This window comes from Bombina bombina, chromosome 1 (assembly GCF_027579735.1).
Source record: "Bombina bombina isolate aBomBom1 chromosome 1, aBomBom1.pri, whole genome shotgun sequence".
In the NCBI taxonomy this organism is placed as follows: domain Eukaryota; kingdom Metazoa; phylum Chordata; class Amphibia; order Anura; family Bombinatoridae; genus Bombina; species Bombina bombina.
This window is the reverse complement of record NC_069499.1, coordinates 1,281,738,589-1,281,754,259: the sequence shown is the minus strand read 5'-3', so window position 1 is coordinate 1,281,754,259 and position 15,671 is coordinate 1,281,738,589. Positions and strand designations below refer to the sequence as shown.

Genomic DNA, 15,671 nt, shown 5'->3' with positions numbered 1-15,671 from the left:
ACCAGCTCATCAAACCAGAAACACGCGGCTGTAGCGACAGGGACAATGCATGAAATTGGTTGTAGAAGGTAACCCTGCTGAACAAACATCTTTTTAAGTAAACCTTCTAATTTTTTATCCATAGGATCTTTGAAAGCACAACTATCTTCTATGGGTATAGTGGTGCGTTTGTTTAAAGTGGAAACCGCTCCCTCGACCTTGGGGACTGTCTGCCATAAGTCCTTTCTGGGGTCGACCATAGGAAACAATTTTTTAAATATGGGGGGAGGGACGAAAGGAATACCGGGCCTTTCCCATTCTTTATTTACAATGTCCGCCACCCGCTTGGGTATAGGAAAAGCTTCTGGGAGCCCCGGGACCTCTAGGAACTTGTCCATTTTACATAGTTTCTCTGGGATGACCAACTTGTCACAATCATCCAGAGTGGATAATACCTCCTTAAGCAGGATGCGGAGATGTTCCAACTTAAATTTAAACGTAATCACATCAGGTTCAGCTTGTTGAGAAATGTTCCCTGAATCAGTAATTTCTCCCTCAGACAAAACCTCCCTGGCCCCATCAGACTGGTTTAGGGGCCCTTCAGAACCATTATTATCAGCGTCGTCATGCTCTTCAGTATCTAAAACAGAGCAGTCGCGCTTACGCTGATAAGTGTGCATTTTGGCTAAAATGTTTTTGACAGAATTATCCATTACAGCCGTTAATTGTTGCATAGTAAGGAGTATTGGCGCGCTAGATGTACTAGGGGCCTCCTGAGTGGGCAAGACTCGTGTAGACGAAGGAGGGAATGATGCAGTACCATGCTTACTCCCCTCACTTGAGGAATCATCTTGGGCATCATTGTCATTGTCACATAAATCACATTTATTTAAATGAGAAGGAACTCTGGCTTCCCCACATTCAGAACACAGTCTATCTGGTAGTGCAGACATGTTAAACAGGCATAAACTTGATAACAAAGTACAAAAAACGTTTTAAAATAAAACCGTTACTGTCACTTTAAATTTTAAACTGAACACACTTTATTACTGCAATTGCGAAAAAATATGAAGGAATTGTTTCAAAATTCACCAAAATTTCACCACAGTGTCTTAAAGCCTTAAAAGTATTGCACACCAAATTTGGAAGCTTTAACCCTTAAAATAACGGAACCGGAGCCGTTTTTAACTTTAACCCCTTTACAGTCCCTGGTATCTGCTTTGCTGAGACCCAACCAAGCCCAAAGGGGAATACGATACCAAATGACGCCTTCAGAAAGTCTTTTCTATGTATCAGAGCTCCTCACACATGCGACTGCATGTCATGCCTCTCAAAAACAAGTGCGCAACACCGGCGCGAAAATGAGGCTCTGCCTATGATTTGGGAAAGCCCCTAAAGAGAAAGGTGTCTAAAAAAGTGCCTGCCGATATAATCTTATCAAAATACCCAGATTAAATGATTCCTCAAGGCTAAATATGTGTTAATAATGCATCGATTTAGCCCAGAAAAAGTCTACAGTCTTAATAAGCCCTTGTGAAGCCCTTATTTACAATCTTAATAAACATGGCTTACCGGATCCCATAGGGAAAATGACAGCTTCCAGCATTACATCGTCTTGTTAGAATGTGTCATACCTCAAGCAGCAAGAGACTGCTCACTGTTCCCCCAACTGAAGTTAATTCCTCTCAACAGTCCTGTGTGGAACAGCCATGGATTTTAGTAACGGTTGCTAAAATCATTTTCCTCATACAAACAGAAATCTTCATCTCTTTTCTGTTTCTGAGTAAATAGTACATACCAGCACTATTTTAAAATAACAAACTCTTGATTGAATAATAAAAACTACAGTTAAACACTAAAAAACTCTAAGCCATCTCCGTGGAGATGTTGCCTGTACAACGGCAAAGAGAATGACTGGGGTAGGCGGAGCCTAGGAGGGATCATGTGACCAGCTTTGCTGGGCTCTTTGCCATTTCCTGTTGGGGAAGAGAATATCCCACAAGTAAGGATGACGCCGTGGACCGGACACACCTATGTTGGAGAAACACATAATCACTTGAAGGACAAAGAGAATCAGTCCAGACATCCAAACTATTTTCAGGGTAGCACTTAAATTGTATAAACTTATACATACGTATATGCAAAAAATCTTTACATGACATAAGCTTCAGATGTAGTATACATGTACCTACTTAAGCATTTGCATATATTTAGACTGTTAAGTGGCCTTCCTGACTAAAGGAGCAGCACATATAGACAAACAGGTACACCTAAATACTTGTAAATCCATGTCAAGAGAAAGAAGAGACTGTGTATACTCTCAAAAAGTAAATATACATTGTACATAGTTAATGAAAATATTCAAAATTAATACTCAGTGTCGGCATGATAAATGTATGTGCATACATATAAAGCACTCATACAATGGAATAAAAGAGATACCAACGGATCTTATCTCTAAAGGATCTCTACAAATAAAGAAAATATTCATGATCAACGTTCAGTTTCTGCATGAAAGAACATTTGGCCAAATAAATTACACATAACATAGGTATAACAGAGTTACTAATAGTTCTTATCTCTAAAGGATCTCCACTATTAAAATATATATAAATAAACATGCAGAGTACAATAAATGAAAGGTATATAACATAGGGGGGTACATACTGTAGAATAGTGTACACTAAGAGCATACAACATGTAATGTCTTGCATACACAGAGACAGGAGTTTACATCCCCTAGCAATGATGGTAGTACAATGCTTAATTGACTTACAAATAAGTATTAATGGCACAGATGGTTATAATAAATAGTAATGGCACTGTATGTTATTATGTTTAGTACAATATACAGGGAGTGCAGAATTATTAGGCAAGTTGTATTTTTGAGGATTCATTTTATTATTGAACAACCACCATGTTCTCAATGAACCCAAAAAACTCATTAATATCAAAGCTGAATAGTTTTGGAAGTAGTTTTTAGTTATAGCTATTTTAGGGGGATATCTGTGTGTGCAGGTGACTATTACTGTGCATAATTATTAGGCAACTTAACAAAAAACAAATATATACCAATTTCAATTATTTATTTTTTGCCAGTGAAACCAATATAACATCTCAACATTCACAAATATACATTTCTAACATTCAAAAACAAAACAAAAACAAATCAGTGACCAATATAGCCACCTTTCTTTGCAAGGACACTCAAAAGCCTGCCATCCATGGATTCTGTCAGTGTTTTGATCTGTTCACCATCAACATTGCGTGCAGCAGCAACCACAGCCTCCCAGACACTGTTCAGAGAGGTGTACTGTTTTCCCTCCTTGTAAATCTCACATTTGATGATGGACCACAGGTTCTCAATGGGGTTCAGATCAGGTGAACAAGGAGGCCATGTCATTAGATTTTCTTCTTTTATACCCTTTCTTGCCAGCCACGCTGTGGAGTAACTTGGACGTGTGTGGTGGAGCATTGTCCTGCATGAAAATCATGTTTTTCTTGAAGATGCAGACTTCTTCCTGTACCACTGCTTGAAGAAGGTGTCTTCCAGAAACTGGCAGTAGGACTGGGAGTTGAGCTTGACTCCATCCTCAACCCGAAAAGGCCCCACAAGCTCATCTTTGATGATACCAGCCCAAACCAGTACTCCACCTCCACCTTGCTGGCGTCTGAGTTGGACTGGAGCTCTCTGCCCTTTACCAATCCAGCCACAGGCCCATCCATCTGGCCCATCAAGACTCACTCTCATTTCATCAGTCCATAAAACCTTAGAAAAATCAGTCTTGAGATATTTCTTGGCCCAGTCTTGACGTTTCAGCTTGTGTGTCTTGTTCAGTGGTGGTCGTCTTTCAGCCTTTCTTACCTTGGCCATGTCTCTGAGTATTGCACACCTTGTGCTTTTGGGCACTCCAGTGATGTTGCAGCTCTGAAATATGGCCAAACTGGTGGCAAGTGGCATCTTGGCAGCTGCACGCTTGACTTTTCTCAGTTCATGGACAGTTATTTTGCGCCTTGGTTTTTCCACACGCTTCTTGCGACCCTGTTGACTATTTTGATTGAAACGCTTGATTTAAGAGTGCTGCATCCCTCTGCAAGATATCTCACTATTTTTTACTTTTCTGAGCCTGTCAAGTCCTTCTTTTGACCCATTTTGCCAAAGGAAAGGAAGTTGCCTAATAATTATGCACACCTGATATAGGGTGTTGATGTCATTAGACCACACCCCTTCTCATTACAGAGATGCACATCACCTAATATACTTAATTGGTAGTAGGCTTTCGAGCCTATACAGCTTGGAGTAAGACAACATGCATAAAGAGGATGATGTGGTCAAAATACTCATTTGCCTAATAATTCTGCACTCCCTGTATAGTTGCACATATTATAATAATTTGGGTACACTGCAGATCACATAAAAGATTGTGCTGTGGGGTACAGCTGCCTAAAGGTCTTTGTAAAAAAAACACCTTTAGAGAGGATGTTATCAATTCTGAACCTCAGGTTATCAGCACAAGAAATATTTACCTCTGGCAACCGAGTTAAAACCCCAGATTTACATTTACTTAGTTTGGGGACAGCCATTAAACAAACAGTCACATTTTGATATTTTTAGGAGTAAAAAACTGTAGTTTTCCCTATGTGTGTCAAGTGCAGGGAGAATTCCCTCTGGACAATAGACTGTTGCGGCTGATATGGATGCAAAATTTAAGGCATACAATTCTTATAGATTTTAGTGACTTGTCATACTTGAACATCTTTGCAAAAACATAAATTATGCTTACCTGATAATTTCATTTCCATCGAGGGGAGGAGAGTCCACAGCTTCATTCATTACTATTGGGAACTAAGAACCTGGCCACCAGGAGGAGGCAAAGACACCACAGCCAAAGGCCCAAACACCTCCCCCACTTCCCTCATCCCCCAGTCATTATGCAGAGGGAACCAGGAACAGTAGGAGAAATATCAGGGTAAAAAAAGGTGCCAGAAGATGAATAAATTTAGGGCCGTCCAACGGAGATACGGGCGGGAGCCATGGACTCTCCTCCCCTCGATGGAAATTAAATTATCAGGTAAGCATCAGGTAAGCATAGTTTATGTTTTCCATCTAAAGGGGAGGAGAGTCCACGGCTTCATTCATTACTATTGGGAACATATACTCAAGCTCTAGAGGACACTGAATGAAACCGGGAGGGTAAAAGGCGGACCTTAGTCTGAGGGCACTACATCCTGCAAAACCTTTCTTCCCAAAAAAGCTTCCGCAGAAGCAAAAACGTCAAATTTGTAAAACTTTGTAAAAGTGTGCAAGGAGGACCAGGTAGTCGCCTTACAAATTTGCTCCATAGAGGCCTCATTCTTGAAGGCCCAAGACAAAGCAACAGCTCTAGTTGAATGAGCCATGATCCTCTGAGGAGGCTTATGTCCTGCTGTCTCATAAGCCAAGCAAATCAAGCTCCTCAACCAAAAAGACAAAGTAGCAGCAGAGGCCCTTTGCCCCTTGCGCTTCCAAGAATACACCACAAAAAGAGATGTAGACGGTCTGAAATCTTTTGTAGCCTGAAGATAGAAATTCAAGACACGAACCACATCCAGGTTATGAAGTAACCTCTCCTTAGAAGAAGGGTTAGGACACAAAGAAGGAACATCTTTTTCCTGATTGATTCACAATTAGACACCAACCTTGGGAGAAACCCCAAACCGGTGCGAAGTACAGCCTTATCCGCATGAAACACCAGATAAGGAGGATCACATTGCAAGGCAGCTAGTTCAGATATGAATTTACTCCATATGGTATTTTGCTGTGATGTTTTTATGAGGTTTTGAATGTATAAAATAGCAAATTAAAGTCTAAGAAGTGCAATCTTAGTGCATTGAAGGTATTGGGTGCATATATAATAAATTATAAAATAAATTCTAACATATAGATGAGAGGCATGATTGTGAAAACAATGTGATCTACCTAAAATTATATCTAGTTTAATTTCATTGTTATGTCTCTAGGTTTAATTATGTGGCTGTGCAGGGCAGTTATTCTTTACTGTGCATCAAAGCAGAGGAATTAATTTATTTTAGGCCAATCAGTTATATGGATATGAAACCCAACATTTTTCATGATTCTTTCAGATAGATAATGCAATTTTAAATAACTTTCTCATTTTTATCTGCTCTCTTGGTATCTTTTGTTGAAAAGCAGCGAAGTAAGCCTAGAGCCAGTACATTTTTGGAGAACTATATGGCAGAGGTTTTGCAAGTATGTTTTCCATTTGCAAGATCACTAGATGGCAGTACTATTTCCAGCCATGTAGTGCTCCAGATACCTACCTAGGTATCTCTTCAACACAGCAAATTTGATAATAGAAGTAAATTAGAATATTTTTTTTATACAATGTTCTGTCTGAATCACAACATTTTTTGGGTTGCATATCCCTTTAAAAATAATGCCATAAAGCATGAAAATACATGAATAAAATGAAAAACAAAGCAAAGTGTTTTGTGACCTAAAATCATACCTTGTTTGTCTTGCAAGTCATTTTAATGCAAAACACTGTGGCAAATGAAACATCTTTTGTAAAAGTGTGTTTGCACTGGGCTTCAAACCAGATATTCATAAAGAAGGAATAATGCAGAGTTAAAGACATGTACATACCGACCCTCCTTCCGTCTGTTAATATCAAACACAGCTGTGTACAGAACATCAACCAGTCCCAGCGTTTTTTCTGGATCAAGACTTCGTTGTAAAAGAGACATTGTTGCTGGATCCTCCTTCAAACACCTAGGGCAATAACCAATTAGTCAATATTCCAAATTGTAACACCAATATTTAAAGGGGTCAAAAAAGTGCATTTCAAATCAGTTTAGAAACATTTTGCAATAATCTAATTGATTATGTATCTTTTGTATGCTACCTGCCACAATTAGAGCTGTAAGCTGCACATATGCCTCTTGCGCATGCTCTGAAATACTTGAAGGAGACATGTTGCATGATAAAACTGGAACTCAGAGAATGTGAGGGTGAAGAATGCATGCACATTTAAAAAAAAAAAAAAAAAAAAATTCAGAAAAAGCAAACATTACCAAAAATACTTTATTCAGTATTAGAAATGGGGTTGTGCCTATAAACCAAAATGTATTGCTTACCGGATCAGTTAATTTATTTTACGATGGTGAGAGAGTCCATGAGCCATCAAATGTGGGATTAAAGTCCAGCCCTAAATGAGGAGGCAAAACACCCCACACAACAGAGCTTTAATCCCCTCCCACATTCCCATGACTCCTTAGTCAAACATATGGCCAAGGGAAAGGAGAAAATAAGAAAGTAGGAAAGGAAAAGTAGGGTAAAAGAAGTGTAAACTGGTACTGTCGCCAACTATTATGGGAAAAAAAAGGGGCGGGTTTCAGACTCTCACTATCATGAAATAAATTAATTTATCAGGTAAGCATCATTTTTTTTTCTAAATACGATGGTGAAATTCTACAAACCATCACATGTGGGATCCTATACCCAAGCTGCAAAACCCATGAGACCACCATGAAATAGGGCAGGAAAAAGGTACTAAACAGGCACTGCGGCCTGCGGAACTTTCCAACCAAAAGCAGGTTTAGAAGAGGCAAATGTGACAAAATGGTAGAGTTTGGTAAAGGTAGATGACCATCAATGGAAGCTTAATTTCTAAAAGCCCAATGGGTGGCAACTACTCAGGTTGAATGACCAGTAATTTGTTCAGGGGGAGATTTCCCTGGTTAATTGGCATACTAACGCGAAATCAAAACTATAAGTCAAGCTGCCAAGATGATTGCAATAGCTTTCTGTCCCATGAGGGGACCTGAGAAGTGGATAAACAAGGAATAATAATATTTTCTGAATTATTTAGTGGCTAGAAGATAAAATTTCATTCAATTTATAATAGTAATCTCTCTTCATTGTTTTTTGACACTGGGCAGCAAGATGGGGCTACAACTACTTACAACATTAAGTTGGCAAGAGTAGTTTGTGCTTAAAACTGCTTTATCCTAATGAAAAAAAAATCAGGAAAGGAGAATCACAAGAGAGATCAGAAAGCTCATATTCTCTTCTTGCAGAAAAAATGGCCAAGAAAAAGAGAGCCTTTCAACAAAATAGTAGATGTCCAGAACATGCAAAAGTTTAAACGGCTGAGCTTGGAAGAACCCTCAACAAGTTAAGGTTCCATGGAGGGAAAGCAGGTCTGATGTCAGGAAGTCTCAAAATCTTCGAGACTGAAAGTACAGAAATTTGGCCTTTAAGGGAACAGGCTGATAAACCCTTAATCCAGGACATCCTACAAAAAAAAAATAAGAATTCTAGGAATTCTGAGAGAGTTTTAATGGTAATTCTTACACTCACTTTACAGATTTTGGGATAAATGCATCTTGCAATAGGCATTCTGGCCTGAATCAAAGTGACTAATGAATCTTGAGAAAGTGGAAGGGGATTCAAGTTCAATTGTGTTGAGTGTATTTGCCCTCTCCAGTAGAACTGGACTTTAATCCCACATGTGATGGCTTGTGGACTCTCACCTTATGAAACAAATTAAACTTTATGTCCATTTTTTTTTTTTTTTTTTATATGATCTATGGAAGACCTAGAGTTAGTAAATCTGTTGACATGCTGTTTATATTTATTGAATAAAATCGCAACCAAGCAGTGATTCAGAAACACACTATATCTTATCTAACATACTGTATGCTTATTAGGACCTTGAAACAAAGTATTTTAAGATTGTATAATAATGAAGTGCAATTATTGAAATATACCTTAGCTGCTTTATTTCTGTTTTTGAAAATTAACATATCCAAGAAACTACTAGCCAATACAAAAGAGTCAAATATAGAAAAGTAGATTAACAATGTAATTGGTACAGGAACTTTAGTCATTTGGCTATGGTTCAGGTGAGAACTAAGTCATATTCCAAATAAAATAAAATTATTTTCATAAATAATAAAAAAAAAAAATGTTATTTTTAAATGACTTAGGGCCTGATGATATTAAGCTCTCCTGTCAGATGAGATTATATAAAATGATCCTCCAGCACTGCTAGATCCCTCACGAGATTCTAAAATGACAGCTTTTGCTATACTTCTCCAAGGGGCGTTCCCTGCATTTCTGTATGTGAAGGACAAGCCCAATGGCCATATAGCATTGCATGACATGAAAGTTCATTACACTTTGTTCTTTGTATTTTATATTACTTTACACTTCAGATTATGTTCTTTAAGTTTTATTAAATTTATAGTGCAGAGAGATGCCTCCCGTAAACTTTTCACTCAGATGAGATCATCTAAAATGACCCTCCAGCACTGTGAGATCTCTCACAAAATTCTAGATAGGCTAATTCTACTATACTTCTCTAAGGGGCATTCAATGCATTTCAGTATGTAAAGTAGAGGCAAGCCCAGTGCAGTAAAGAACTGCATAACATAATAGTTTTGTTACACTTAAACTTTGTGTTTTATATTACTTTACACTTCAAAATGAGTCATGTTTTATTAACTTTAAGATTTGCACTTTCTATTTTATAAAGCATTTCGATTTTGTATGTAGCAGTATATTTTAGGATTGTGATTTTATAAATTCCGATTATGCTTTGACAGTTTGAGTAACTAACAAATTAGGGCCATACACACACACACACACACGTTTATTTTGTAAATTACATTTTTTTGTTTTTCAATTTACAATAAAGCTGACAACTTTAGTTTCCCAGAGAGCTTCATTACTTTCTATGTGCCTATTAATCAAACATTCTCTAGTTTGGAGATAAATTATAGTGCAGACTTCACAGGGGCTGAATTCTGTAAGAAAAAAAGGCAGAACTTGAAAGTCCTAGAGAGATGAGAGATGCTTTCCATACAAAGTAATGAGGTTCTCTGGGAAGCAACATTTCACTGGTAAGAGGAAAATTTACAGCTGAGCACCTGGGACTGATATAAAGTCTCAGTTTTCAGCAAATGCAAATTGAACTGAAATGTTTTCACTACAATTTAACTTGCTTTTGCCTCTTGTTTATTATACTTTTCTGTCAGTTAAATTAGTTTATTGTAAATTTTAATATAACTTCACCTGCATATGGCTGGCAAGAAAAATCAGTGAGACCAGCTTGTGTAAAATGCTTACAGCATTTCATGAGAATTGTAAGAGATTTGCATATACCCTTAGAACTCCCCTGTCCCTCACACTTTCAGAAGCGGTCAGTTTTTTCGTTTACAATGAAGCAAATACAAAGTGTAATGTAATTTGTAAAAGATACACATAAATATACAAATTATGATCCTAGTAACACATAAGCTTTGAAAGCATAATTGGAAATTGTGAAATCCCTGCAGTATACAGAATGTAAATGAATTAAAATACAAAACAGAAAGTGCAGGTGACAGAGCCAACTTCTGAAGTGGTAGGATGAGTCTATGTGAAGCTCCTGGCTTCAGTTTTATATATATATATATATATATATATATATATATATATATATATATATATATATATATATATATATATATATATATATATATATATATATATATATATTCCTTATTATAATTACTTTATTGTAACTTGATAATTTGAAAGCAAATTTTTGCTGCACGCCAACATCTGAATTCCAGAGCTAATAATAGACTGCAAGCCTGGCCTATGCTCTTCAGAAAAGCCAAGAAGACCCGCATGCATTTAGGCCTTGGAGGTTATATTTTATGAGCTTCATTCACAATGTGGCTTGGGCTGCTGCAAGAGTTCCCCTGCAGATATCTTGGTAACCGAGTAGTCTGAAACTCCAGTAAACTGGTTTCAATACACTATCATCGCTTTCAAGGTTCCTACATAGTCCTACGCTCATCTATTAGATGGAAAAACACTATGGCTGCGGTTAATAGGGGAGAAGAAACAGGGCGTTTATTATTATAACAAATTAGTCCTTCTACAGCAATTTATTACTAAAATCAGCGGAGGTTCAGAGAACTTAGAACGTTACAGAAGAAGTATGGTCATGGATGTTCTTAACAAATGGGAAGCAGATTTATGCCCGTTGATCCAGAGCCATTTAGAGGAGCTTGAACAGAGGTTAGTCTCACTGTTATATGGCTATGCATTCCTCCACCCCAAACGAGCAATTCCACCTCTGACATTCGGCGGCTGATAGCTGAAAATAGAGAGAATGAGGCAGCAGCATGTGAGTGATGGAAAAACAGACTAAGCCCCAAAACTCAGAGGCCACATAGATAGTCCGCTCCAGTATGGAAGACTGCTCTGCACTGAGACCTGTCATTATTTTGTCAGAATGCCCGGAGTATTTCACTGAGGCACAAAGAAAACAACAACCTATAGCCCACCAACATAGGACAGTGGTCAGTACAGAGGGTTCCCCAGAGGACAATGCAGGGGAAGGATCTGAAGAAAAGCTGCCTGTGTGTGTTACTCAGGGGAGGTGCGGCCGGCCTCCTTGAGTGTAACGAAGGTCTGGCTTATACTGTGATGAGAGACACAGTACCCAACATCGAGAGGTGAGAAGCCAAATAAGAGATTCCTACAAAGGTCTTAGTGCACGGACCTTATGGGGTCTACTAACAGTACTTTTCCCATGAAAATGAACACCACATGGATTTTGGGTACTGAGCCTTGACTGAATTTAGTTTTTTTCATAAGGACCTTATTCTCATGTTTATTCCCTTTTATTCAAGTTAATGATGGCTTCCAGGTCTGATACACAGTTTAAGGGATATTTTATCACATCTCGGATCTCAGCCCTTGGGACTTGTGGTCATTTTGAGTTGCTATGCTACTACTTAGTTCATTCAAATAACTGTTACTGTTATGTACTTCATGATAGTTATTTTCTTCTAGTTATTCTCTTCTGAGCCTTCATTCACTAATGTATAATAGATTATGTTGGCATTTATATGTTCTTAGTATATTATTAGGCAAACTGCAACCAACATTGATTCATATTACTTGTAGATATGATTAAGCTCAATATCTAATATGGGATCTAACATTTGGCATATTCTACAACCCCTATATAACTGACTACAGATCAGTGTAGATTAATCTTAATAAATCCCCATTTTTCCTCAAAATTAAGCCATGGTCCCTTAGGTAATTTTAAATTATGGTCTGTGTATTTGTGGGTTGTCTAGAGCTGTTGCTCTATTGTGCACGTTTGGCCATACGTAGCTATTGTAATTCAGCTCTAAAAAACCTTTAGTTCAGTTTCTGTAATTTTAGACAAGATGATAATTTCATTATCTCTCAAATCTACTATTCTTTGCACACAAGCTTTCCTATCTAACCTATACCTATGCAGCTAGGCAACATGCACATAATATTATATTGATAGAAGGGACAATGAGTATACTAAATATAGAGAAGTGCAACCAGTATTTACTCTCATATCTCCTACGTTAAAGTACTATGTCTGTTCTATATTCTATTCTCTGACATCATAAGGGACCAATACAGTAGACCTTCTTTATAAAATTTATCTACCCACATAAATCTAAGTCTTACCTTCTGAGAGCGGTTTACATAGATAGTTGTGGAGACCTCTCACTATAACATAGGTCCAAGAGTGGCCTGTTATGTCATATGTCCCCTATTTCCACTAGCATGATCTAAATCTGCTTTGCAGTCCAAGAGAGACCTTTTTTTATTCAGATGGGGAAGTTATTTTCTTTTTCAATTTTCAGTTTTTTAGGGGTCTAACTTTAATAAAAAAACATAATTTATGTAAGAACTTACCTGATAAATTCATTTCTTTCATATTAGCAAGAGTCCATGAGCTAGTGACGTATTGGGATATACATTCCTACCAGGAGGGGCAAAGTTTCCCAACCTTAAAATGCCTATAAATACACCCCTCACCACACCCACAATTCAGTTTACCGAATAGCCAAGAAGTGGGGTGATAAGAAGGAGCGAAAGCATCAAAAATAAGGAATTGAAATAATAGTGCTTTATTACAAAAAAATCATAACCACCACAAAAAAGGGTGGGCCTCATGGACTCTTGCTAATATGAAAGAAATGAATTTATCAGGTAAGTTCTTACATAAATTATGTTTTCTTTCATGTAATTAGCAAGAGTCCATGAGCTAGTGACGTATGGGATAGCAGATACCCAAGATGTGGAACTTCCACGCAAGAGTCACTAGAGAGGGAGGGATAAAATAAAGACAGCCAATTCCGCTGAAAATTAATCCACTACCCAAATCAAAAGTTTCAATTTTTATAATGAAAAAAAACTGAAATTATAAGCAGAAGAATCAAACTGAAACAGCTGCCTGAAGTACCATTCTACCAAAACTGCTTCTGAAGAAGAAAAAACATCAAAATGGTAGAATTTAGTAAAAGTATGCAAAGAAGACCAAGTCATTGCTTTGCAAATCTGATCAACAAAAGCTTCATTCTTCAAAGTCCAGGAAGTAGAAACTGACCTAGTAGAATGAGCTGTAATCCTCTGAGGCGGGGAATAACCCAACTCCAAATAAGCATGATGAATCAAAAGCTTAACCAAGATGCCAAAGAAATGGCAGAAGCCTTCTGACCTTTCCTAAAACCAGAAAAGATAACAAATAGACTAGAAGTCTTTCTGAAATCTGAGTAGCTTCAACATAATATTTCAAAACTCTTACCACATCCAAGAATGTAAGAATCTTACCAAAGAATTCTTAGGATTAGGACACAAGGAAGGGACAATAATTCCTCTACCAATGTTGTTAGAATTCACAACTTTAGGTAAAAATTGAAATGAGGACAGCAAAAACCACCTTATCCTGATGAAAAATCAGAAAAAGGAGATTCACAAGAAAAAACAGATAATTCAAAAACTGTTCCAGCTGAAGAGATGTCTAAAAAGAACAATACTTTCCATGAAAGTAATTAATGTCCAAAGAAAGCATATGCTCAAACAGAAGAGCCTGTAAAGCCTTCAGAACCAAATTAAGAATCCAAGGAGTAGAAATTGGCTTAAATGACAGGCTTGATACGAACCAAAGCCTGAAGAAAACAATGAATATCAGAAAGATTTACTGTGAAACAGCACAGAAAAAGCAGAGATTTGTCCTTTCAAGGAACATGCAGAAAAAAACTTATGAAGAAACTATAAAATCCTAGGAATTCTAAAAGAATGCCAAGAGAATTCATAAGAACAGCATCATGAGATGTAAATCTTCCAAACTCGATAATAAATCCTACTAGACATAGATTTACAAGCCTGCAATATAGTATTAATCACTGAGTCAGAGAAACTTCTATGACTAAGTACTAAGCATTACATTTTCATACCATCAAATTAATAATTTGAATTCCTGATGAAAAAAACGAATGTTAAGATATAAGGTCTGGCCTTAATGGAAGTAACCAAGATTGGCCAAGATGTGGCCATGCTAGAGCCACCAACCACACCAAAGATTGCTCTCTGATGATTTTGAAAATCACTCTTAAAAGAAGAACCAGAGATGAAAAAATATAGGCAGAATGATAATTCCAAGGAAGTGTCAATGCATACACTACTTCCGCAATGCATACACTACTTCCGCCTGAAGATCCCCGGACCTGAATAGGCCCCTGGGAAGTTCCTTATTTAGATGAGATGCCAACAGATCTATTTCTGGAAGCCCTAACATATGAAAAATTGAAAACATATCTGGGTAAAGAGACCATTCTCCCGGATGTAAAGCTTGATTAACAGAGATAATCCGCTTCCCAATGTCTATACCTGGGAAAAAGACCACAGAATTTAGACAGGAGCTGGATTTAGCCCAAGCAAATATCCGAGATACTTCTGTCACAGCCTAAGGACTGATAGTCCCACCCTGATAATTGACATACGCCACAGTTGTTACATTGTCTGAAAAAAACAATAAACATCTCTTCTTCAAAAAGAAACCAAACTGAAGAACTCTGAGAATGCACGGAGTTCCAAAATATCAAATGGTAATCTCACCTCCTGAGATTTCCAAACCCCTTGTGCTGACAGAGATCCTCAGACAGCCTCCCAACCTAAAAGACTCGCATCTGTAGAGATCATGGTCCAGGTTGAAAGAACCGAAGAGACCTGTAGAACTAAATGATGGTGATCTTAACCACCGAATCAAAGATAGTTAAACATTAGGATTCGAAGATATAAAAAGTGATATCCTAGAATCCCTGATAAAAAGAACCTCTAACCATGTCTTGAAGAAACAAAGTTGAATCGTATGAGATTCCGCAGAACGAAAAGACTGAGCCAGTACCACGAGACTGTCCAAAATAAGGAACACTGAGAACCTTGAAAAGATTCTTAGAACTGTCGCTAGACCAGAAGGAAAAGCAACAAATTGGTAATGCTTGTCAAAAAAGAGAATCTCAAAAAGATATGCATCTATTGTATCTATTGTAAACAAATAATGCATCACTGACCAAAAAAGGCAAAATAGACTATATAAACACCAGTCTAAAAGATGGTATACCTATATGACAATTCAGAAAGATTTTCTATCTTTAGAATAATGAATAGTCTTGAATAAAACCCCAAACCCATTTCCTAAAAATGGAACTGGAATAAATACCCCAGAAAACTTTAGGTCTGAGCAGCGCTTAATTCCCAACGGGTGATCAGCCGCGTTTCATCAAAACCCAAAATATATAGGAATGAAACACACTTAAGGAAAGTGTTAGCCTTACAGGAATAGCTGGAATATAAT

At 37.5% G+C, this 15,671-nt stretch overlaps 1 protein-coding gene across 1 annotated transcript in view; it reads right to left on the bottom strand.

The window, feature by feature from the left end:
• GARRE1 (granule associated Rac and RHOG effector 1) overlaps positions 1-15,671 on the bottom strand; it is a 481,286-nt gene that overhangs the window by 82,817 nt on the left and 382,798 nt on the right. The window contains 1 exon segment of the mRNA XM_053701459.1: positions 6,626-6,751. Within this exon segment, the coding sequence (XP_053557434.1) occupies positions 6,626-6,751 (126 nt within the window).